Source organism: Chelon labrosus, assembly GCF_963514085.1.
Source record: "Chelon labrosus genome assembly, chromosome: 1".
Classification (NCBI taxonomy): domain Eukaryota; kingdom Metazoa; phylum Chordata; class Actinopteri; order Mugiliformes; family Mugilidae; genus Chelon; species Chelon labrosus.
Window position 1 is genome coordinate 30,020,661 of NC_140337.1, and position 25,946 is coordinate 30,046,606.

At 40.6% G+C, this 25,946-nt stretch overlaps 1 protein-coding gene across 3 annotated transcripts; it reads right to left on the reverse strand.

Moving 5' to 3' along the window:
• Positions 1-1,104: 1,104 nt before the first annotated feature.
• Positions 1,105-25,710, reverse strand: LOC311485468 (uncharacterized protein). 3 transcript variants are annotated; one of them, XM_084540889.1, is made up of 16 exons: positions 25,622-25,710; positions 25,360-25,401; positions 25,242-25,274; positions 16,155-16,282; positions 15,374-15,448; positions 15,160-15,246; positions 14,513-14,617; positions 14,135-14,167; positions 13,565-13,636; positions 11,142-11,246; positions 10,527-10,601; positions 10,313-10,399; positions 8,136-8,240; positions 2,075-2,153; positions 1,714-1,836; positions 1,105-1,226 (listed from the first exon to the last, which is right to left on the reverse strand). In XM_084540889.1, the coding sequence occupies exons 5-14, from the start codon at positions 15,392-15,394 to the stop codon at positions 2,139-2,141; spliced, it is 705 nt and encodes a 234-aa protein (XP_084397015.1). In that variant the 5' UTR covers positions 15,395-15,448; positions 16,155-16,282; positions 25,242-25,274; positions 25,360-25,401; positions 25,622-25,710; the 3' UTR covers positions 1,105-1,226; positions 1,714-1,836; positions 2,075-2,138. The 3 variants fall into 3 exon arrangements, with proteins under 3 accessions (XP_084397015.1, XP_084397013.1, XP_084397014.1); XM_084540887.1 differs by having other exon boundaries at positions 1,714-2,153; XM_084540888.1 differs by lacking the exons at positions 25,242-25,274; positions 25,360-25,401; positions 25,622-25,710 and adding an exon at positions 24,310-24,419 and having other exon boundaries at positions 1,714-2,153.
• Positions 25,711-25,946: the final 236 nt, after the last annotated feature.

A 25,946-nucleotide genomic window follows, 5' to 3' on the forward strand; every position in this document is an offset into this window, starting at 1 on the left:
TGGAATAATATATTTTTCAGTTTGACACAGTTTCATTTAAAAATATCTTCCCTTTAAATTGTAAAACTTCAACATTATTACTGTGATAAGCTCCCGCGAGCAACGCGGCGAATTAGCCGGCGGCTAACCCCACTAGCCTCCGCGTTAGCTCACGGCTAACTGCCGCGGCTAATTCGTGTTTAACTCCCGCGGGTCCGCGGTTAAATCCCGGTTAGCTAGCGGTTAGCTCGAGGCTAACTCCGCGGTTGAGTCCGCGGCGTTAAGGTAGCGGCTAGCTAGCTCCGTTAGCTCCGCTAGCTCGCTAACATACATGCGCTATGCTGGACGGCTAGTCGTTAGCGTCTGTTAGCAGTTTAGCTATTCACTGACCTAATAAGATGAAGGAAACGGGTCAGGGATGTTGTGTCAGGAGTTTCAGCAAAGCAGCCAGATATAATTTGTGTTTAAAACTAGACAATTCCCCTGCGGGAAATCGCGAGAGTGATGCAGTGGCCGCAGCAGTCTGCGATACCATGCTATATTGCTGTGATAGTACGATGCTACGATGCTACGATGATGCTACTATGCCAAGATGCTACAATGCTGAATGAATGAATTAATTTATTGATCATTGAGAGATACTCACGAGCACGAACGGGGGGACGAGCTTGAGAGCAGGGTCGGTGGGAAGGCTCCTCTCCGGCCGGGGGGGACGTCTAATGAAACATTAAGACCAAACACATACAGAACTCAGCAGTTAAGGAGAAAACAATAGATGTAACATTTCTAGAGCCATTTTCACGCAGACAGATGTCATTGTGGCACAGAAGCTTATCTACTGTGTAAATACCTCCAGGGGGGAAGGGGTGGACCTCAGCTCCTCCAGGTCGAGCCTCCTCCAGCGCTGCTTCACCGCCATGGAACGTCTGGACTTCCTAGGCATCCTGCTGACAAAAAATAGACAGAAAAAAAAAACAAGACAAAATACTTTTCAAAGCTTAACAGGCTATCAAACCTATCAAACTAACCTAAACCCTAACCTTTACCTAAACTCTAACTACCTAATGTAAAATAATCTAATCTAAGACAAATTAATGTAATATGTTATACTTAAATTAAATCTGTGTCGATGAAGGTGTGGTGAATGTATGTGTGTGGGTGAGGTGGCGATACTGCTCTGCGATGGTTGAGGGCGATGAATCAACGATGATCACTCTCAGCTGTCGAAGCACAGGAACCCTTTAATCCTATCAAAGACAATGCAAAAAAATTGAAATGTCTTTCAAATGTTATAAGTAAATGTAAGCAACAAGCTAATAACAAAGCAGACACATGTTAAACATCTGTAGTTGTCATAAAGTGTGTGTTTTCCTTATACTAAGATGCTATGATGCTAAGATACTACAATGCTAAGATGCTTTAATGATGCTACAATGCTATGATGCTAAGATGCTTTAATGATGCTACCATGATGCTACCATGCTATGATGCTTTAATGATCACCTGTTCATATAGTCATAATATAATCCATGTTTGACTACAAAAAGTAATGGTCACGTCAAGACAGGTATGAAAGTATTCACGACTTACGTCGCGAATGTCTTTACTAAGTAGCATGTCTTTACTACCATGAGCAGCAGCTATAACAAAAAGCACAACTCAAATAGTCATTTAAGGCCTGGTTCCTTCTGACTGGATGGGTGTGAGTTTGATGTCATGCAGGGTACAACAAACCAAACAGGATGAGGAGGATGCAGTAGGCCTGGCTGAGAGAGAGAGACACTGAGAAGGGTCGTCCTTTACGCCCTTCTACAAACTGAAGGGCAGGTACAGGCAGCAGACCCCTCCCAGCTCCACCTGAAAGCCAGCATCAAATAAGGAAGAGAGTGGGAGGGATCTCACTAGGATCCCCAGACAAAGAACGAGCAAATCGTAACAATTGATCGTTAATCATAATAATTTTAACAATAAAACTCATTACTCCTACCTGAGCAATAGTTTAACAGTTTACGGCACAGTCTTACAGTTAGAAAAACAATAATATTAAACTTAACACATCCAGGCTGTAACAAGGAATCAGCGATGAAGTGAAGACCTTCAAATTGTCCTGCGAGTCCAGCTCTTTGTCTCATGTTGGACGTCACTGCAGTCTGTCTGGATCAGCTGGAGGAAAACTATACGCAGACAAATAGACATGTCAAATAATGTTATGTAACATACTTAATATAACTCTTATGAGTGTTCAACAGCTCATTATTTATTTAATTAAAAACATATTATATTAAATTACTCCAATTATATATATACTGTCATTAATGTTGTTGCAAGCCATAAATGTTTCCTACTTTATGTGGTGGAATAATATATTTTTCAGTTTGACACAGTTTAATTTAAAAATATCTTCCCTTTAAATTGTAAAACTTCAACATTATTACTGTGATAAGCCCCCGGCTTGCAACGCAGCGAATTAGCCGGCGGCTAACCCCACTAGCCTCCGCGTTAGCTCACGGCTAACTGCCGCGGCTAATTCGTGTTTAACTCCCGCGGGTCCGCGGTTAAATCCCGGTTAGCTAGCGGTTAGCTAGCGGTTAGCTCGAGGCTAACTCCGCGATTGAGTCCGCGGCGGTTAGCTAGCGGCTAGCTAGCTCCGTTAGCTCCGCTAGCTTGCTAACATACATGAGCTATGCTGGAAGGCTAGTCGTCGGCTAAATCACTGGGCGGCTAGTAGTTAGCGTCTGTTACCAGTTGAGCTATTCACTGACCTAATAAGATGAAGGAAACGGGTCAGGGATGTTGTGTCAGGAGTTTCAGCAAAGCAGCCAGATATAATCTGTGTTTAAAATAAAGGAAAAGGCCCAGCAGCTGTGTGAAAGCACCAAGGGAGACAGGGGTGGTTTGGGGGGTTTTAATGTTTTGGCAGATCATGTTTTCCACTGAGAGCTCTTTTCCCGCCTCTCGTCCCCTCCTGCTGCGTGTGTAAGCTGGTTGGGGTCTGGTTGTCATGGCTACCAGGGTCAACTGACGCTGAAGTCTCCTTCTCTCTCTCACCTCTGCCTGAGTCAGAGGGAAAGTGCAAACTAGGATTTGCCCTCCGAACAAATGCTCATAAATCAAAAACTACAAGTCCTATCGGGAAAACGAACACATCGTGAGCGTCAGCCGAGGGTTTTCTACAATTTAGTGTTGTTCCCACGCGCCTACTGCGAAAATTGTGGCCGTAGTCGTTTTAGAAAAAAAGTATGCGACGTGAAAAATCGTCGAAAAATCGCTCTCGCTTTCCACATACACACACATGGGGAAAAATTCGAAAACTGGTCGGCGCACTCCTCGCTCGGAGGAGCCTGCAGCCCAAACCGTACGTCTCACACAAATAAAACCCACACCATCTGAAAGCCAACAAAAATCCCTACGTTTTTACGTATGTTTTATCTCTGTACCTCAAAATCTGTGGCCACCACGTGAGATTGAACCTTTTTTTTTCAGAATATCACCGAAACTCTGAAGTTAGAGTGTCGGTCAGAGTGGGCCCATAGAGCCCCATTATAAACGCTGATTTTTTATTTTTTTCCCCAAATTTCACCAAAACGTAAACTGCGACCCTGACCAAACCGTAAAAGGTATCGAAACGCCGTTTTCAGGAAGAGAAAGATACACTTCCCGTGCCTCGTACAAACTTCCAAGCAAGTTTCTACTACAAAGCATGGCCGAGTAATCACTCGACAAAGCCAAGCTGTAAATTTTGGAATGTTGCCGCTTTTTTCGGGCTTCTCCATTCATTTCAATGGGAAATTTATCGCGGTTTTTTCGCGACTACGTCGCGAAAAAATCTTGTTTGAAAGAACTGTATAGAAGCACACCGAGTCCGATCGAGACGCACGTTTTGATGTATTTTGTGTCTGTGTGCGACGAACGGTATTTGAGTTGAAAAGTTTCGAAAAATCGGGTGTGGAAAAAGTTTAATAATAAGAAGAAAAAACGTAGTGAAGAACAATAGTTTGCAGTGCTTCGCACTGCAAACTATTGACTCCCATAGCTTTGCTATGAGGGTCAATAGTTTGCATTGCGTAGCACTGCATCACTAATAAAGGAAAAGGTCAAACATGACTGAGAAGTTGTCATTCAGTCAATGAGAAGAGCTATAGCTAAGAGGCCCAGCAGATGTGTGACAGCACCAAGGGAGACAGGGATGGTTTGGGGGGTTTTAATGTTTTGGCAGATCCTGTTTTCCACTGGGAGCTTAAATAGTGGCTAGCGCTGACGCGCTAGATGCTCTGCTTTCTCTGTCTGTCATTTTACACACGCATGTTCAAATTAAGTGCTAAGAACTACTAAAATGGCTGCCTAATGTTAGCATTAGGTTAATGCATGTCTTTAATTTTTAGTGGCAAGAAATTAGTGGCTAGCTATTCGCTAACATGCTAATGGTGCCACTAATGCTACCACCAATTTCTACCACTAAAAATTAGCATTAGCCGCTAATGGTAGCAATTAACATGACCCGCTAGCCACTAATTTTAACATTGGTTTAGTGTTAGCATGTCTTTTAAGCCACTAAAAATTAAATACATGCTAATTGCTAACATGCTAATTGCTAATATGCTATTCGCTAACATGCTAATGCTGCCACTAATGCTACCACCAATTTCTTGCCACTAAAAAGTAGCATTAGCCGCTAATGTTAGCAATTAACATGACGCGCTAGCCACTAATTTTAACATTGGTTTAGTGTTAGCATGTCTTTTAAGCCACTAAAAATTAAATACATGCTAATTGCTAACATGCTAATTGCTAATATGCTATTCGCTAACATGCTAATGCTGCCACTAATGCTACCACCAATTTCTTGCCACTAAAAAGTAGCATTAGCCGCTAATGTTAGCAATTAACATGACGCGCTAGCCAATGACAGACAGACACCTGTCATTGTTCAACTTAGGTGCCAAAAGCCAAAATGGCTGCCCCACATACCAGTTACTTATGTCAGTTGGAAGTTTCCCGCCTCTTTCTGTGGAGACCCTCCTCTTCTGCTGCGTGTGAGCGTGTGTATGCCCGTTGGGGCCTTGTTGTCACGGTTACCAGTTTGAATTTCAGTTAGAAGATGGCTAGAGGGAGAGAAAATGCTGAAACAAACCTCCTCGAACAGGAAGGCCTTGTGGCCAAACCGTGTTTCCAATCATTGAACCGACTTCACTTTGGGCATCTTGAGTCTTTCCTGAACGTCTAGATATGCAGTTTGTGGGTAAAATGAAGAAATGTGAGCTATAAAGAGCGATTCAAAGAAAGGATTGCTTCTGCTTTGCTCCAGAAATTTAACATGGCAGTCTATGAAGCTGTGGATGGGTGTTGCTGGCGCATCTTTGCGTCTCACGCCAAAACTATAAGACTTTACAGCTTTAGCAGACGAATTTGAGCGAGAAGACAAATTTTCCTACGTTTCTATGTATAAATTATGTCTGAGGTGTGAAATTTGTGGCCACGGGAGCAGTTTCTGTTTTATTTTTTGCCTATTTTCTTCTCTCCTCCTCACTCTACCTGCCACTCTAGCACCAACATTCCGCGCAATACACACCCATTATAAACCCTGAAATTTGAGTAAAAACCTACACAACTCTGAGGCTTCATAGTTTAAAAACGGTAAAAGTTGTCGATAAGTGAAGTGAATCGCTGAAGAGAAGGCAAGAGTACCTACGTTTTAAAATTTAAATGGAGTCTCTCGGTGAAAGTATGCCAGAGCAGTTGTTTGTTGAAAATGTCTGTTGATTTTTTTTTTTTTTCGGGCTTCTCCATTCATTTCAATGGGAAATTTTCTGCGGTTTTTCGCGAATAAATTCGCGAAAAACTCGTCAATCCCTTATAAAAGTAATAGCACGGGATTCGGGATCAAAACACACGTTTTGATATATCATGTGTTGGGGTCCTCTCGCCGGTTCGGGCCGCATTAATCGGCGAAAAAGGGCGGAAAATGAATAAGTAAAAATAAAACTGCAAAGAAACACGCAGAAGATCAATAGTGGCCACTCCTCCCATAGCTTGCTATGGGAGGAGTTGCGTAGCACTGCATCACTAATAATAATAAAAAGAAAAAAAGGAATGAAGAACAATAGTTTGCAGTGCTTCGCACTGCAAACTATTGGCCCCCATAGCTTTGCTATGAGGGGGTCAATAGTTTGCATTGCGTAGCACTGCGCGAAAAACTCGTCAATCCCTTATAAAAGTAATAGCACGGGATTCGGGATCAAAACACACGTTTTGATATATCATGTGTTGGGGTCCCTATTGACCCCCTCATAGCTTTGCTATGAGGGGGTCAATAGTTTGCATTGCGTAGCACTGCATCACTAATAAGAAGAAAAACGTAGTGAAGAACAATAGTTTGCATTGCGTAGCACTGCATCACTAATTATCTCATTTTGTGCAGTTATTCTGTTAAAAAAGCATTATTATTTTTGTTTTCAATAAAACTGTAATTGTGCAAACAAATGAACAAAACACTGCAATCACATCCACACAAGCAAAAACAGAACCTAACTCAGTAAACAAACAGTAGAAATGTCCTTAGTGTATATTAGCACTGAGAACAATCAGATGCCTCAGCTTTGATGGGCTGATGGGAATTCTTCTCTCTGTGAGTCTTGTCACATATGGTTTATATGAGACAGAGTAATGTTGATGGTCATGGTAGTAAAGTGACAGTTACTCTTTACGGTAGCAGCTCAGATGTTTTGTGGGTGTAGTGAACCTCAGTGAAAGGTTGTGAACTCAACCCAGATAGTCTCCTCCCTTAGCTCCTCCTCCTGCCAGGTGCAGTATAAAAGGCTTCAGGTGGCTCAGTGGACTCTTGCTGGTCCCTGGTGGTGGTGGTCTGAGGGTGGCTCATCTGCTGTTCTATTTTCTTCTGTGCTGCTCTTCTTTCTTTTCTTCTGTTGTTTTTTTGTTAGGTTTGATTTTCTCTTTGGACCAGGTCTCTTCAGTTTGTTTAAAGTAGCCTTTTGGTTGATTCCTGGTCTTGAGTTGTATGTTTGAGATAATGTTTAATTATCAATTGTGTTGTGGGCTTTTGTTGTGGCTTTTTTGTTGTTTAACTTTTTTTTGCTTCTTTGTGTTTCAGGGAGTTTTTGTTCCTTTTTTTTAACTTTCAGTGCGGCCTGGGTGTCGTCAGGTGGGACCTTACTCACGTTGCATGCAAGTCTCCACTGGGGCACCTTTAATGCATGTTTTGTTGTGATTATTTTAGTGTTGTACCCCAGGCCACTGGGAAGTGACTGGTAGTCTGCCTCCCACTGAGGCCCCAGCCCACTGATTGTAGCTACTGGTAATAGTTATCAGAGTTATAGCCTTGTTGTAGCCAGCCTTTTAGATTAGTATTGTTGATAAAATCACTTTTGCCATGCCTTGTGTTATCTTTTCTCCACAGTTCCAGTTTTCTTGGGTTTATCCCTGATTTATTTAAATTCAATAAAGATTATTTACTTTGATCCACTATCTCTGCTTCCTCCGTCACAGACCTGCGTCCTTAGTCTTTGCATCACATTAGTTTAGTTTTCTGCTTTTTATATCCTGGGGTGCAAGTCCCCAGGTCTCCCTTTATCTAATGTTGCAAAAACTCCCCCAACGCCTCGCCACATGGGCGTTGGAGAAAACCCCTTGAAATGCTGAATGTTAAGAGCTGTGTGTTTGGAGCTGACAATAAAGCTGAGTTAAATCAGAGATAAGCCGTCCCTCCATCATTCTACAGTATCTGTCCTGTTCACCACTGTCTGCTGTCTAATAGTTATTCTGTTACACGCTACTACCAAGCTTAGGATTCTGGGTCACTTTGACAGCGTAGCTATGGCGACAGCTCAGAGCATACACAGATACTAATGATGTAGCCTGACATGTACCTGTCTACAAATGTAACTGGCGTCAGACCACAAGAGCTTAATTTGGATATTTCCATCAACACCAACAATCAATTGTGTATCTCCACCATAGAAGGAGATATACAGTTAGATTTAAATGTCTTCCTTTGCTCTTGTCTGTTTCTATTTCTCTATGTCAGACTTAAAACATGTTTGTCATTTGATCTGAAGGAGGTATTGATATGAAGAATCTACTTTGAATGATGTGTGTGAATAAAATACTTCTCTCTCCATGTCTATGAGCTTGTTCTTCACCTCATCTTTTGTCTCCTTCAGCTCTTTGTTTCTGGTCTCCAGCTCCTCCTGTTTCTGTTGTTTCTCCTCTTGAAGCTTTGTGTTATCACCAGTGAGTCTTCCCACCTGGGGAGAGAGAAGACAGAAAGAGGAGATGAGATAAACAACAGACCTCCTCCAGATCAGTATTCTTGAACTCTTTCACTTGGCACTAGTGATGGGAAGTTTGTCTCTTTTCTGAGAGCCAGCTCTTTTGCCATGACTCCCAAAGAAGAGCTGACTCTTGATTTAGTATCATTTATAGTCTAATATTTTAGACCAACACAGCAAATACACATGGTTTGTGTGTTGATAATCCTTTTTACATTTAGTGTTTTTATGAGAAGCCTAATAATTATCTCATTTTGTGCAGTTATTCTGTTACAAAAGCATTATTATTTTGTTTTCAATAAAACTGTAATTGTGCAAACAAATGAACAAAACACTGCAATCACATCCACACAAGCAAAAACAGAACCAAACTCAGTAAACAAACAGTAGAAATGTCCTTAGTGTATATTAGCATTAAGAACAATCAGATGCCTCAGCTTTGATGGGCTGATGGGAATTCTTTTCTCTGTGAGTCTTGTCACATATGGTTTATATGAGACAGAGTAATGTTGATGGTCACGGTAGTTTTATGACAGTTACCCTTTACGGTAGCAGATCAGATGTTTTGTGGGTGTAGTGAACCTCAGTGAAAGGTTGTGAACTCAACCCAGATAGTCTCCTCCCTTAGCTCCTCCTCCTGCCAGGTGCAGTATAAAGGCTTCAGGTGGCTCAGTGGACTCTTGCTGGTCCCTGGTGGTGGTGGTCTGAGGGTGGCTCATCTGCTGTTCTATTTTCTTCTGTGCTGCTCTTCTTTCTTTTCTTCTGTTGTTTTTTTGTTAGGTTTGATTTTCTCTTTGGACCAGGTCTCTTAAGTTTGTTTAAAGTAGCCTTTTGATTGATTCCTGGTCTTGAGTTGTATGTTTGAGATAATGTTTGATTATCAATTGGGTTGTGGGCTTTTGTTGTGGCTTTTTTGTTGTTTAACTTTTTTTTGCTTCTTTGTGTTTCAGGGAGTTTTTGTTCGTTTTTTTAAACTTTCAGTGCAGCCTGGGTTTCGTCAGGTGGGACCTTACTCCCGTTGCATGCAAGTCGGCACTGGGGCACCTTTAATGCATGTTTTGTTGTGATTCTTTTAGTGTTGTACCCCAGGCCACTGGGAAGTGACTGGTAGTCTGCCTCCCACTGAGGCCCCAGCCCACTGATTTTAGCTATTGGTAATAGTTATCAGAGTTATAGCCTTGTTGTAGCCAGCCTTTTAGATTAGTATTGTTGATAAAATCACTTTTGCCATGCCTTGTGTTATCTTTTCTCCACAGTTCCAGTTTTCTTGGGTTTATCCCTGATTCATTTAAATTCAATAAAGATTATTTACTTTTATCTACTATCTCTGCTTCCTCAGTCACAGACCTGCGTCCTTAGTCTTTGCATCACATTAGTTTAGTTTTCTCCTTTTTATATCCTGGGGTGCAAGTCCCCACGTCTCCCTTTATCTAACGTCGCAAAAACTCCCCCAAGTCCTCGCCACATGGTCGTTGGAGAAAACCCCTTGATATGCTGAATGTTAAGAGCTGTGTTCATCCAAACAGGCCCAGGTTTCACACTGAATGAGTACAGAGTTTCATTTTGTTTTAACATTTTCGGTTGGTGGTGTGCCTTGTGATTGTTTCGATAAATAAATGTACCTTGGCTCAAAAAAGGTTGAAAAACACTGCTCTATGGAAATCGACTCTTTTGCAAATGACATGTCATTACTTTGTGCAGAAACTTATACCATAAACATTTTTCTTCTATAGCCTAATGAAGTAAATTTTAATAGCACGACAAGCAAGTAGGTTTTAGAGTGTAGGAACTCTAATGTGGCCAGGGACACAATTTAACAACAATCAATTGTATATCTCCACCATAGAAGGAGATATACAGTTAGATTTAAATGTCTTCCTTTGCTCTTGTCTGTTTCTATTTCTCTATGTCAGACTTAAAAACATGTTTGTCATTTGATCTGAAGGAGGTATTGATATGAAGAATCTACTTTGAATGATGTGTGTGAATAAAATACTTCTCTGAAATCATGAAAATGATTTGATGATTCTCAGGTGAAAGAGACAAACCTCAGTCTTCAGTTTCTCCTTCAGAGTCTCCACTTCTTCCTCAGCTCTTTCTCTTTTCTCCTCCTCCTCTTTGAGCTTCTTCTCCCACTGAGAGTGAAGTCACATAAAGAGACATGATGAGAAACATTTACTTTTATTGAGGAACATGAGAAACTGATTTGGTTAAAAACTACTTCCTTATTATGGAATTAAAAGATCTGCATTAAAGATCAACCTCTGTTCCCAGCTCCTTCATGTCCTTCTCATGTTTCTTTCCCTGTTCCTCTTCTTTGGTGATCTGCTTCATTAACTGGTAGAAAGAAGAGATGAAGAGAGATTTCATTTCTGTTGAATTCTGTTTAGTGTTTCTCTGAGATGTGATCAAGTCTTGTTCATGATGTTTCCTCTGAGTGGATTTGAATGTTTTATTTCTGAAGTATTTATTGAAGTGAATCAACATTTATGTCATTTATTCTGATTTATATGAACTAAATACTTTTTGGTTCATATTTTATTTGTAATAATACACAAAGCAGTCAGAGGTTAAAGAAGAAAATCCTCTGTGGGATATGTAGGTCTGACCAGGATAACTGAACTCCTTCACTTGGAACTAGTGATGAGAAGTTTGTCTCTTTTCTGAGAGCCGGCTCTTTTATAGTCTAATATTTTAGCCCAACACAGCAAATACATGTGGTTTTGTGTTGATAAGCCCTTTTCCATTCAATGTTTTTATGACAAGCCTAATAATTATCTCATTTTGTGCAGTTATTCTGTTACAAAAGCATTATTATTTGTTATTTTTCAATGAAACTGTAATTGTGCTCTCCATGTCTGTGAGCTTGTTCTTCACCTCATCTTTTTTCTCCTCCAGCTCTTTGTTTCTGGTCTCCAGCTTCTCCTCAAGCTGTTGATTCTCCTCTTGAAGCTTCTTGTTATCACCAGTTAGTTTTTCCGCCTGAGAAGAGAGAAGACAGAAAGAGGAGATGAGATTAACAACAGACCTCCCCCAGACCAGGATACTTGAACTCCTTCACTTGGCACTAGTGATGGGAAGTTCGCCTCTTTTCTGAGAGCCAGCTCTTTTGCCATGACTCCCAAAGAAGAGCTGACTCCTTATTTAGTATCTTTTATAGCCTAATATTTTATCCCAACACAGCAAATACACATGGTTCATGTGTTGATAAGCCTTTTTGCATTCAATGTTTTTATGAGAAGCCTAATAATTATCTCATTTTGTGCAGTTATTCTGTTACAAAAGCATTATTATTTTTGTTTTTAATAAAACTGTAATTGTTCAAACAAATGAACAAAACACTGCAATCACATCCACACAAGTAAAAACAGAACCAAACTCAGTAGACAAACAGTAGAAATGTCCTTAGTGTAAATTGGCATTAAGAAAAATCAGATGCCTCAGCTTTGATGGGCTGATGGGAATTCTTTTCTCTGTGAGTCTTGTCACATATGGTTTATATGAGACAGAGTAATGTTGATGGTCACGGTAGTTTTATGACAGTTACCCTTTACGGTAGCAGATCAGATGTTTTGTGGGTGTAGTGAACCTCAGTGAAAGGTTGTGAACTCAACCCAGATAGTCTCCTCCCTTAGCTCCTCCTCCTGCCAGGTGCAGTATAAAAGGCTTCAGGCGTCTCAGTGGACTCTTGCTGGTCCCTGGTGGTGGTGGTCTGAGGGTGGCTCATCTGCTGTTCTATTTTCTTCTGTGCTGCTCTTCTTTCTTTTCTTCTGTTGTTTTTTTGTTAGGTTTGATTTTCTCTTTGGACCAGGTCTCTTCAGTTTGTTTAAAGTAGCCTTTTGGTTGATTCCTGGTCTTGAGTTGTATGTTTGAGATATTGTTTAATTATCAATTGTGTTGTGGGCTTTTGTTGTGGCTTTTTTGTTGTTTAACTTTTTTTTGCTTCTTTGTGTTTCAGGGAGTTTTTGTTCGTTTTTTTAAACTTTCAGTGCGGCCTGGGTGTCGTCAGGTGGGACCTTACTCACGTTGCATGCAAGTCTCCACTGGGGCACCTTTAATGCATGTTTTGTTGTGATTATTTTAGTGTTGTACCCCAGGCCACTGGGAAGTGACTGGTAGTCTGCCTCCCACTGAGGCCCCAGCCCACTGATTGTAGCTACTGGTAATAGTTATCAGAGTTATAGCCTTGTTGTAGCCAGCCTTTTAGATTAGTATTGTTGATAAAATCACTTTTGCCATGCCTTGTGTTATCTTTTCTCCACAGTTCCAGTTTTCTTGGGTTTATCCCTGATTCATTTAAATTCAATAAAAATTATTTACTTTTATCTACTATCTCTACTTCCTCAGTCACGGACCTGCGTCCTTAGTCTTTGCATCACATTAGTTTAGTTTTCTGCTTTTTATATCCTGGGGTGCAAGTCCCCAGGTCTCCCTTTATCTAATGTTGCAAAAACTCCCCCAGTGCCTCGCCACATGGGCGTTGGAGAAAACCCCTTGAAATGCTGAATGTTAAGAGCTGTGTGTTTGGAGCTGACAATAAAGCTGAGTTAAATCAGAGATAAGCCGTCCCTCCATCATTCTACAGTATCTGCCCTGTTCACCACTGTCTGCTGTCTAATAGTTATTCTGTTACACGCTACTACCAAGCTGAGGATTCTGGGTCACTTTGACAGCGTAGCTATGGAGACAGCTCAGAGCATACACAGACACTAATGACGTAGCCTGACATGTACCTCTACAGAAATGTAACCACGTGTCACGGTGTCAGACCACAAGAGCTATGATTGGTCCGCTTGGTAGTAGCGTATTTCCACTTTAGTATTTCCGGATGCTTCTCCATCTCTGCTATTTTCAAATCGATAGGTTTGGATCAATAAAGATGGAACACATGGAGAAAGGTTAACTGAGGAGGTTCAGAGATACAAACATTTGTACGACTCGTCTTGGTTGAAATTTCGGCAAAAGTTTCAGTCGCCATTGTTGAAAGTGAAGCAGGAAGTAGAAACAAAAATGAACCCAACTGGCAGAAAAGATACAGCGCTGACTAGTGTTTGGGTGGAGTTGTTACAGAGTGAGACAGACTGACAAGGCACAAGTAGAAATGGCTCACAGCTATGTAGGCTACATACAGTTAGATTTAAATGTCTTTCTTTGCTCTTGTCTGTTTCTATTTCTCTATGTCAGACTTAAAAACATGTTTGTCATTTGATCTGAAGGAGGTATTGATATGAAGAATCTACTTTGAATGATGTGTGTGAATAAAATACTTCTCTCTCCATGTCTATGAGCTTGTTCTTCACCTCATCTTTTATCTTCTCCAGCTCTTTGTTTCTGGTCTCCAGCTTCTTCTTCTTCTCCTTTAGTTCATTTATCTGAGTAAAAAGGAGGTGAAGTCCAGATTGTTAACAGTCAGACAGTAACTTGTTCAGAACATATTCTCTATTATCTACTGTGTGTATTTTAAATGCTGTTTCTTCCTGTAGTTCTATCATTTGACCTGTAGATGGAGCAGAGTTGTGTTTGTGTTTGTCAAACTCCACCAGTAGTTCATTAAGAACAGAGAACTCAGTCTCTCTGAGATTAGAGTCAAATATGTGAAGCTTTCTGTCACTGATCAAATCATTTCTTTGTCTGTTCATCCAGCAGGTGGTCTACATCATACCAGTCTATTCTAGTTAGGAGATAGGACAGAGTATTCTGGCTAGAACATAGTCAGACCTTCTGACCTTCTACCAAGCAGAGAGAAGATGTTGACCACCAACATCAACCTCCTTAGAACATGAAAATGATCTGAAGATTAAATTAAATAGAAACACATTGAAATGAGAACAAACATGTGGCTGGAAAAGAATCTGATAGAAACTACTAACCTCCTCCTCCATCTGTCTGTAGGAATCAAACCACTGAGAAGAATGAAGAGAGATCGGGAAAAATTATAAATGATGGACATGCAGATTGTATCATAGTTCTTATAATGTGATCTCTGAGAAACCTGGAAGACTTGGAAGCAGCAGCTTTGTTTTTCTCCAACTGGAAGAATTTATTAAAGTCAAATAAAGATTTTATCATCACTGATTCTATTTCTTCATGTCAGACGAAACAACACATTTGACATTTAATCTGAAGGACGTATTCATAGAAAAGATTTTAGACTTGTATATCTGGACTCTGGATGTTGTTGTTTCTGATGAGAATGATGTGTGTGAATAAAATACTTCTCTCTCCATGTCTATGAGCTTGTTCTTCACCTCATCTTTTATCTCCTTCAGCTCTTTGTTTCTGGTCTCCAGCTCCTCCTGCTTCTGTTGTTTCTCCTCTTGAAGCTTCCTGTTATCACCAGTTAGTTTTTCCACCTGAAAAGAGAGAAGACATAAAGAGGAGATGAGATTAACAACAGACCTCCTACATGAATGCTGTAGGTCTGACCAGGATACCTGAATTCCTTCCCTTGGCGCTAGTGATGGGAAGTTTGTCTCTTTTCTTTATTCAGTATCATTTATAGTCTAATATTTTAGCCCAACTTAGCAAATAGACATGGTTTGTGTGTTGATAAGCCCTTTTGCATTCAGTGTTTTTATGACAAGCCTAATAATTATCTCATTTTGTGCAGTTATTCTGTTACAAAAGCATTATTACTTTTGCTTTCAATAAAACTGTAATTTTGCAAACAAATGAACGAAACATTGTAGTCAAATCCACACAAGCAAAAACGGAACCAAACTCAGTAAACAAACAGTAGAAATGTCCTTAGTGTAAATTGGCAAACTTAAAAACATGTTTGTCATTTGATGTGAAGGAGGTATATGAAGAATCTACTTTGAATGATGTGTGTGAATAAAATACTTCTCTGAAATCATGAAAATGATTTGATGATTCTCAGGTGAAAGAGACAAACCTCAGTCTTCAGTTTCCTCTCCATAGTCTCCACTTCTTTCTCAGCTCTTTCTCTTTTCTTCTCCTCCTCTTTGAGCTTCTTCTTCCACTGAGATTGAAGTCACATAAAGAGACATGATGAGAAACATTTACTTTTATTGAGGAACATGAGAAACTGATTTGGTTAAAAACTACTTCCTTATGATGGAATTAAAAGATTTGCATCAAAGATCAACCTCTGTTTCCAGCTCCTTCATGTCCTTCTCATGTTTCTTTCCCTGTTTCTTTTCATTGCTGATCTGCTCCTTTAACTGGTAGAAAGAAAAGATGGAGAGAGATTTCATTTCTGATGAATTCTGTTTAGTGTTTCTCTGAGATGTGATCAAGTCTTGTTCATGATGTTTCCTCTGAGTGGATTTGAATGTTTTCTTTCTGAAGTATTTGTTGAAGTGAATCAACATTTATGTCATTTATTCTGATTTATATGAACTAAATAGTTGTTCGTTCATATTTTATTTGCAATAATACATAAAGCAGTCAGAGGTTAAAGAAGAGAATCCTCTGTGGGATATGTAGGTCTGACCAGGATACCTGAACTCCTTCACTTGGAACTAGTGATGGGAATTCGTCTCTTTTCTGAGAGCTGACTCTTTATTCAGTATCATTTATAACCTAATATTGTACACAGCAAAAACATATGGTTTGTGTGTTGATAAGCCCTTCAATTTTCAATGTTTTTCAATGTTTTTATGAGAAGCCTAATAATTATCTCATTATCTCTCTAATGTGGCCAGGGACACAATTTAATTTGGATATTTCCATCAACACCAACAATCAATTGTATATCTCCACCATAGAAGGAGATAAACAGTTAGATTTAAATGTCTTCCTTTGTTCTTGTCTGTTTCTATTTCTCTATGTCAGACTGAAAAACATGTTTGTCATTTGATCTGAAGGAGGTATTGATATGAAGAATCTACTTTGAATGATGTGTGTGAATAAAATACTTCTCTCTACATGTCTATGAGCTTGTTCTTCATCTCATCTTTTATCTCCTTCAGCTCTTTGTTTCTGGTCTCCAGCTTCTCCTGCTGATGATGATTGTCAACTTGAAGCTTCTTGTTATCACCAGTTAGTTTTTCCACCTGAGGAGAGAGAAGACAGAAAGAGGTGATGAAAATAACAACAGATCTCCTCCAGACCAGGATACTTGAACTCCTTCACTTGGCACTAGTGATGGGAAGTTCGTCTCTTGTCTGAGAGCCAGCTCTTTTCCCATGACTCCCAAAGAAGAGCCAGCTCTTTATTTAGAATCATTTATAGCCTAATATTTTAGCCCAACACAGCAAATACACATGGTTTGTGTGCTGATAAGCATTCAATGTTTTTATGAGAAGCCTATATATATATTAGCACTGAGAATAATAAGATGCCTCAGCTTTGACAGGCTGATGGGAATTCTTTTCTCTGTGAGTCTTGTCACATATGGTTTATAAGAGACAGAGTAATGTTGATGGTCATGGTAGTAAAGTGACAGTTACACTTTACGGTAGCAGATCAGATGTTTTGTGGGTGTAGTGAACCTCAGTGAAAGGTTGTGAACTCAACCCAGATAGTCTCCTCCCTTAGCTCCTCCTCCTGCCAGGTGCAGTATAAAAGGCTTCAGGTGGCTCAGTGGACTCTTGCTGGTCCCTGGTGGTGGTGGTCTGAGGGTGGCTCATCTGCTGTTCTATTTTCTTCTGTGCTGCTCTTCTTTCTTTTCTTCTGTTGTTTTTTTGTTAGGTTTGATTTTCTCTTTGGACCAGGTCTCTTAAGTTTGTTTAAAGTAGCCTTTTGGTTGATTCCTGGTCTTGAGTTGTATGTTTGAGATATTGTTTAATTATCAGTTTGGTTGTGGGCTTTTGTTGAGGCTTTTTTGTTGTTTAACCTTTTTTTGCTTCTTTGTGTTTCAGGGAGTTTTTGTTCTCTTTTGATTTTCAGTGCGGCCTGGGTGTCGTCAGGTGGGAGGCGAGGCACCGTGGCAAGGACCTCACTCCCGTTGCATGCAAGTCGGCTCTGGGGCACCTTTAATGCATGTTTGAGTGATTATTTTAGTGTTGTACCCCAGGCCACTGGGAAGGGGCACGTAACTGGTCGTCTGCCTCCCACTGAGGCCCCAGGCCACTGATTTTAGCTATTGCTAATAGTTATCAAAGTTTTAGCCTTGTTGTACCCGGCATTTTAGATTAATGTTTAAAAAAAATAATTTTTGCCATACTTATCTTTCATCCATCTTTTTAGGTTCATCCTTTTATTTTAAATTCAATAAACCAATTATTTACTTTATCTACTGTGTCTGCCTCCTCAATCACAAACCTGTGTCCTTATTCTTTATTATTATTTATTTATTATTAGTTTATTTATCAGGGACAATGCAGCGCACATTATTACATACATAGCTATCACAGTCAATGCCATAACAATGTCTGTAGATGTGTTACATAAAAGGTTTCTAGCCAGTTGGCTAATTTGCAACCCCAGTCCCTGGTCAGACCTTTCTATAAACATGTTGTAGTCTAAAAGTATTCTAAAAGTGTAGTATATGTGTACAAACACCTCTCTATGCACATAGAAACCAAAAAAACATCAAGGGTAATTTTAGTGTTCACATCCTAACCATACAACAGAATAACCACAACATACCAGTCACAACATACGCCAATACAATAACACAAAAAGCAAATCACATACGATACAGCCCCCAGATACCTAGCCGCCCGCAAACTCTCACCTATGCGAACAGCCAGGCATCAGCACAGACAGTACAGTAAAACATAGACAATAGAGTATGTATATGTGTGTGTGTGTGAGCGTGTGTGTGTGCATGCGTGCGCACATGTCTTAATGGTCACAACCCTGATTTACTTTCAGCCAGTGTTTTACCTTACTGTTAAATGTTTTCAGTTGTGTTTGTGTTTTTAGTTCTATCGGTAAGTCGTTCCAAAAACGGGTTCCTATTACTGAAAAACATGACTGGCCGAAAGAAGTTTTGCGCCCCTCTACTGTGCAGTTGCCACCCACTGCTCCCCTTGTGGCCACGCCCCTTGCCTTTGTTTTCATGACAAATGGACAGAGTACAGAGGGTGCCAGATTATTTGCGCATTTAAAAATTATTTTAAGAAAAGAAAACTTAATAAAATTGTCAAAACTTAATAACTTATATTTTTGCAAGATTAAACAGTGGTGTGATGTTACTGGTTTCTGGTCCATTATTTTAAGCGCCTGTTTGTATAATGATTTGACTGGATTGACGGTTGTCTGGGAGGCTTGTCCCCATACAGTAATACAGTATGATAAGTGAGAGAATATCATCGCATGAAAGAACAATAAAGCTGCTTTGACCGGGATGTGATGTCTTATTATTCTAAAGCAGTTCAGGTTTGTCCGAACTGTCTTACAGAGTTTCTTAACATGTTTTTTGAAATTAAGTTGTGAGTCTAAAATAATACCTAAAAATTTAAATTCATCCACTTCCTCTATAGCCTCTTGGCCTAATTTAACGGTACATTTGGCTTTACCTCTTATAGAGAAGCACATTGAGACAGTCTTTTTGATGTTAAACGTCAAGTGGTTATCTTTGAGCCATTGGGATACTCCCTCCATTTCCTTGGTCAGGACCTCTGCTGCTGCACCTGGTGTTCTAGCTGGTGCGTATATAACTGTATCGTCAGCATACATTTGACAGTTTGCTGACTGACAGCATGTTGGTAAGTCGTTGATATACAGACTAAACAGCAGAGGCCCCAGGATGGATCCCTGTGGGACACCCATTGACGATTGAAGTGGCATTGAGAGTTCTGTGTTTATTTTAACACGTTGCTCTCGTTTGGCCAGGTATGAGGCAAACCAACCGATAGCATGTTCAGAGAAGTTGAAGTTGGTAAGCTTGTTCAAGAGTATGCTGTGGTTCACTGTGTCAAAGGCCTTTTTGAGGTCTATAAACACGGCTCCCACAACATTACCCTTGTCCAGCTCACTCTTAATGTTCTCGGTTAGGTAGCAGTTGGCCATTTCTGTTGAATACCCTTGTCTGAAACCAAATTGTTTGGGGTTAATGAGACAATTGTTTTCAAGATGACTAGCTAGTTGTTCTGTTATGATTTTTTCTAAAATTTTTGAAAGGGCGGGTAATATTGAAATTGGCCTATAGTTGCCTGCTTGGTCCTTTGCACCAGCCTTAAAAATTGGAATAATAATGGCTTGCTTCCAGCTTTGTGGGAATTTGCCCACTCTGATGGAAAGATTTACCAGATGAGTTATAGGTTTAACCAGGGCCAAGCAGTGAGTTCTATTCAATTCAATTCAATTTTATTTATATAGCGTCAATAACAATACAAATCGTCTCAAGACGCTTTACAAAAACCCGGCCTGAAACCCCCAGAGCAAGCCTGAAGGCAACGGTGGCAAGGAAAAACTCCCTTTTAACAGGAAGAAACCTCGAGCAGAACCCAGCTCATATGGAGGGACCCATCTGCCTAAGGCCAGCCGGGTGCAGACAGAAGAAAAAAGTTCTCATAAAAGCAGTGTCCAACCCAAACACGTCCTTTGCTTTAGACTTATTTAACATATTAATAATTTTATGTACTTTTTCCTCACTAACCTCCTCAATTTGGAACAAGTTTAATGGCATAGACTTTGAGCTCTGCAGTGTTGCTTGTTCAAAAGTCTCAGCAAGCTCCTCCACTGACTGAATAAAGAAGTTGTTAAATTAATTTGCAATAGCTAGATTGTTAGTGCTAATAACTCCACTCACTTTCAATTCGGTTATTGTTTTTTGTTGACTTGGCTTAATTTTAGTAAGACTGTCGAGGTGCTTCCAGAGGGAGGCACTGTTTCCCTCAGATTCCCCAATCAGTTGCATATAATAAGCTGTTTTTGCTTTACGCAATTCTCTGACTACTGCATTTCTCAGTCCTTTAAAAATAAGAAGATCCGTATTAATTTTAGTGAGTAGTGATTTTTTCAATGCGTAGTCTCTTTTTTTTATTAGCTGGCGAATGCCATTACTCAACCATGGTAAGGATGCTTTTCGCTGCCTGCCCTTGAACGTTTTCATGTATTTCCCAATTAGGTTCGTGAGATTCTGTGTTAAGGAGATACAACAACTTTCTAGCTCGTTTGATTGTAGAACATTATCCCAGTCTAAATTGTTTAGGTCATTTTCAATTTGTGCCCGCTTGTTGTTGGGAATACCCTGGTTACCGGATTTACTTTCATTTGCAAATTTTGATAACCGTTGTTTAGTAAGTTTTCGGACAACCATGGTCATGTTATGATCTGATAGCCCTGTGAGTAAGTTATAAGTTCTCATGATTCGCTGGGGTCTGTTTGTAATAATTAGATCTATCAAAGTTTTAGTTGTTCTTGTAATCCTTGTTGGGCCTTTCACCATCTGCTGTAGACTGTATTTTGACAGCAGTGTCTTTAATTTCGTTCTGCGATTTTTCTCTAGCCAATTAATATTAAAATCACCCAGTAGAATCGATTCTGTGCGAGTATTTATATGTTTGAGAAGTTTATCTAGGTCATCATAAAATGAAACATCGTGCGATGGTGAGTTATACAGTGCTACAATATTAAAATTCATCTTCGGCGATAAAGCAACATTCAACGCCAGACATTCTAATGGTGTATTCAGTTCGATTTCGGGGTGTCTCTAACATAGAATAATACTCCCCCCCAGCCCTTGTCTGAAGTTCTATCTTGTCTGTAGCATGTATAGCCAGGGACGTCAATCATGCTGGTCGGGATGTTACTATGCAGCCAAGTTTCACTCAGTGCTAAAAAGTCTAAGTTAGAGTCCGTTAGAAGATGTTCGATCTGGTCACGTTTAGGAATATATATACTCCGAATATTCAAGTGTCCGCCCAATATACCCTTTGGTTTAGATGCAGGCTCCCATATTACTCTTGCATGATTTACAGTCTGAAAGAATCCAAATTCACGTTGTTTGCTTGCTGAATGAATCATACCGCCGACCCCACGCGGAGCACCCGCTGCCTCAACGAAGATGTCCCTCCCTCCAGGGCTCAGCCGCCACTCATGCAGTCCACCTGTCGCTGCATCTGCCGGGGGAAGGTAAGTAGTTGGGCCAGGGTTTAACTGCACATCCCCGGACAAAAGGATCAGGATCAGGAAAACGTTGAAATCATGCCGATTGCCACTTCTCCGATTGTTTTGTTTGCTCGGCGTGCCGCGACGCTGGTGATCTGATTGTTTGGTGATCGAGTAGATGGCAAAATATCCATGTCCAAAGAAGTATAGCCTCGGTGTTTCGTTTATATTTACCGCCTGGTCGTTGATGTCCTGGGATGGGCCAATTTGCTTGGGTTGGTTTTGTTTATCCACGTTTAGGCCTATATGCTGACCAAGTGGCAGCAGCAGGAGCCAACAGCAGAGCAGCAATGCGCAACCATTTCCCTCACCTTTAAAATTGATGTTTGATGATTGTCTTTGTTTTGTTCTAAAGCCAGTAAATATTTCATTAATAGCAAGGGCTATCATGCCAAATAATAGCAGAAAAAACGAGTAAAAGAGGATTTGAGTGGAGCCTGACAAACCACTCAGCTCCTCGGGAGCCATCTTGCTTTCCCTATCGCAGAAACTCCTTTGCATCACATTAGTTTAGTTTTCTGCTTTTTATATCCTTTATATCAAATCGATTGTTTTCGATCAATAAAGATGGAACACATGGAGGAAAGGTTAATTGAGGAGGTTCAGAGATACAAACATTTATACAGCTTGTCTTCCTCAAAATTTTCAGTCGCCATTGTTGAAAGTGAAGCAGGAAGTGACTAGTATTTGGGTGGAGTTGTTACAAAGCTTGAAGTCCAGATTGTTAACAGTCAGACAGTAACTTGTTCAGAACATATTCTCTATTATCTACTGTTGGGACCTGAACCTGGTGGTGAGCTATGGAAGCTCACCATGCATAACCAAGTTGACCACATGTCTTGGAAACAAAAGGGAAGCACCAGAACTCTAAGTCCCACAATCCTCCAGGTGTGAAAAACTGACCAAGCAGTTCACTGGCTGACAGTGGCATGTGACCTCTGAGGTCATCAGGTCATATAAAATGCGCTGTTTGGCCTTTGTTCTCTCTCTTACCCTCTTACTCTCTTACTCTCTTACCCTCTACAACTCCACACCTCCACGTGGAGACCCCCAGCTGCTCGGCTGCAGCTGGGTGCCAGGTAGTCTGCTAACAAAGAGCAACTACTGCTAGGCCTGTTCTCCTTACAGCAGCAAAGCGAGATCCTGCTGAGGAATCTACACCAGCTCTTTTAGCCAACAAACAGAAGGTTTGCAGGCTAAACTCCCAAACAACAGGAGCCACGGCTAGTTAGCACCGAGCTGCTAACAAGCCACTTTAAAGGACTCAAGGAGCAGCCGGTTTCCCTCCAACGTCTGCCATCAGGAACACACAGCAAGGATTACAACTTTCCCCAGTTTGGCTTTCCATCAGGAACTGCCAGCTAAAGGAGCAACACACCAGAAATGGACTTTCCAGCATCTGGTAGTATGACCTGGGCCTAGTCAAGTTAAGCTAAGCTAAACACAGAGTTAGAAATGTTGATTTGATGTGATATTTGTGTTTATCGAGTTGTTTATAGTATAGTGGTTTGGTGTTAGATTATGCAACACATAGACTCAGGGTCTCTTGCATGCTAACCACTCTTCCTCTAACCTGGCACCTCATAAAACCCTTATCACATTCCACATATCTACTGGCCAGCACATGGTCTGAGTGTCCCCACTCAGCAGCCATTGTTTCCTTTGTGTTCAAGACCTCAAGGCCCCAGCGGCCATCTTGACACAGCCACAACCAGCGGCCATCTTGGCACGCCCACAGCCGGCGGCCATCTTGACACACCCACAACCAGTGGCCATCTTGGCACACCTGCACACACATGCCCACACACCCACACACTAGGGTGACCAGATGTCCTGGTTTGTGCGGGACAGTCCTAGCCTGGCTGACGCGACTGCACATCTCAATGAGATGCTGGTCTGGAAACTACGTGTTTATTTTCTCGTATTTGAGGCGTGGTTTTACAAATGCCTAGAGCCGTTTATTGGGCGCTATGAATGTCTATCAAATGCGCCTGGTAATTCCCATGCTGCCTTGCGCGCGATTCATAGCCAAAGCCTGTTGGTAGCAGAGCAAACACATCCTTCTTGGCAATGAAGTCTTTCAACGCCAAACGTTGCTCTTTTTTTTAAATAAACTTGCGTTCTAAGCTACTTAAAACACTGTCTAAGGCTGCATCGAACCGTAACGTTAGGTCCGCTGCCATGTTGGATTAACACACTACAAGCTTCGGTGTCGCGCATAGACGTCGTCATCGTCTTGCTGCCCCCCCCCCCGTTCTGTGATTGGTTCCCTATCTCAGGCGAAAATATGGGCGATGGTTTCCAGACTGCTTTTGCAGCGAGAATGAAATCGCGCGCAAAGCAGTCTGGGAACACCCAGGCTAGGACAGTCCCGCATTTTCATTACTTTTCACACGTCCCGCAAATTGAGACGTTGTCCCGCATTGTTATTGACAGTCAGACTCCAGTTTTGAAATGCGTGTTTTATAATCTGGCATTTATCCAATAGCTGTTTGGAGAAAGCAGTGAGGGCTGTCATCAAGGGTCGGGGCGGGCTGTTTGATCATGTCAATCAAACTGGGACGCGGATGCAGGTTAAGGGCGCGCCCACCAACAACAAACAATGCAAATCAGATCAGAACGGCATGCAGCGCAAGACATGGAGGCAAGCACAACCCGTACGACTGAGAAGAGGAAATGCAGCTATAATAAAGACTGGGAAACTATCTATCCAATGCAAGGCGAGTCTGGTAAAGTTTGCTGTGAAGTTTGCTTGAGTCATTTTTCCGTTTCACACGGAGGTGAATACGACGTGAAACGACACAGACAATGCGAGACGTGTTGCTCACCTTGGGAACTTGGGAAAGTTGCATTTAATCAAGTTTTTATATATATTTATATTATAAAATACATTTGTTAAGTTTTTATTTGCAGGCTGTTATGTGCTACTGAATCAAACAGATGGCAAAGCATGGTAATGCCATAAGCAAAGGGGCAGATCAGAAATGTTTATTTTTTTCTGTTAGTTCTTTTAGACTACCTTGATGCACTGGTATCTCACATTGTCCCACATTGTCCCACACAAAAGTAGTCTTTGTCCCACGTCTGGCGAATTGGGATCTGGTCACCCTACCACACACACACACACCTGTAGTGAGTACACTGTAGTTAGATTGTATGTACTTTTATTCTTGTTAATAAATGTCTTTTAAACATACCTGTCTGTTTAATGTTGCGCAAGAGTGAATATTGCCAACCTCTACAATGTCAAGAACTCCAAATTCCTTCAACTTTAACTAGTTGTTAACGTGGTAATTTTGGTTATAGTTATTAAGTTAATTATTAATGCGAAATCCAAATTGACAATTTAGTATAATTTGAAACTGATTTGATTGATTGGCTATCTTTTCCCTTCTTAGAAGGGTGGTGCCCTGAGGTGGTTCAGTAATTCAGATCCAATTATTTAATAATAAATAATTATTTTTGATAATTATTAATTATTCATGATAGCCAAACCTCAATATTGAGTGCCTTAGTATCCAGGCCCAACGCTGTGTGTATTTCAAATGCTGTTTCTTCCTGTAGTTCTATCATTTGACCTGTAGATGGAGCAGAGTTGTGTTTGTGTTTGTCAAACTCCACCAGTAGTTCATTAAGAACAGAGAACTCAGTCTCTCTGAGATTAGAGTCAAATATGTGAAGCTTTCTGTCACTGATCAAATCATTTCTTTGTCTGTTCATCCAGCAGGTGGTCTACATCATACCAGTCTATTCTAGTTAGGAGATAGGACAGAGTATTCTGGCTAGAACATAGTCAGACCTTCTGACCTTCTACCAAGCAGAGAGAAGATGTTGACCACCAACATCAACCTCCTTAGAACATGAAAATGATCTGAAGATTAAATGAGATAGAAACACATTGAAATGAGAACAAACATGTGGCTGGAAAAGAATCTGATAGAAACTACTAACCTCCTCCTCCATCCGTCTGTAGGAACTAGACAACTGAGAAGAATGAAGAGAGATCAGGAAAGATTATAAATCATGGACATGCAGATTGTATCATAGTTCTTATAATGTGATCACTTACTCTGAGAAACCTGGAAGACTTGGAAGCAGCAGCATTGTTTTCCTGGAAGAATTTATTAAAGTCAAATAAAAAAGATTTCATCACTGATTCTATTTCTTCATGTCAGACTAAACAACACATTTGACATTTAATCTGAAGGACGTATTCATATATCAGCTGATGATTCTCCTTTAGTTCATTGACCTGAGAGGAGGAGATAACGTGTACTTGTATCATTTCACCAGTAGATGGAGCAAAGTCAGTTTTACTTCTCGTCTCTTACATCTTTAGTTTCTTCTAAAACCTTCATCTTCACTGTTTCCTCTGTCAGGAGCTTTTCTCCTCTTTCAGGTTCATCTCTGGATCTTTTCTTGGTTTCTGTGTAAAATCAAAGCAGCTGAATTCAACTATAAAAGACGTTTGCTGGTGTTTTAGATCATTAATGTGGTAACTCATCTGGAACTTACTGGTTGTATTTTGTCTCCACACAAAGAAGACACATGCTAAAATAACCATGATGCTAACAGCCAAGCTAACAGCCAAACCAGAGATGATGGGAACAGCAGAACTGGACGAGGACAAGAAGAAATCATCTGAAATGATAACAC

Coding starts and splice junctions, on each gene's coding strand:
- LOC311485468 (XM_084540889.1), bottom strand. CDS start 15,394: ATGAAGGAGCTGGAAACAGAG. Junction 11,247..13,564: donor TGGAGAAGATAAAAGATGAG/GTGAAGAACAAG, acceptor CTCTCTTCTCAG/GCGGAAAAACTAACTGGTGA. Junction 10,400..10,526: donor TGAAGGAGCTGGGAACAGAG/GTTGATCTTTAA, acceptor CTTCACTCTCAG/TGGGAGAAGAAGCTCAAAGA.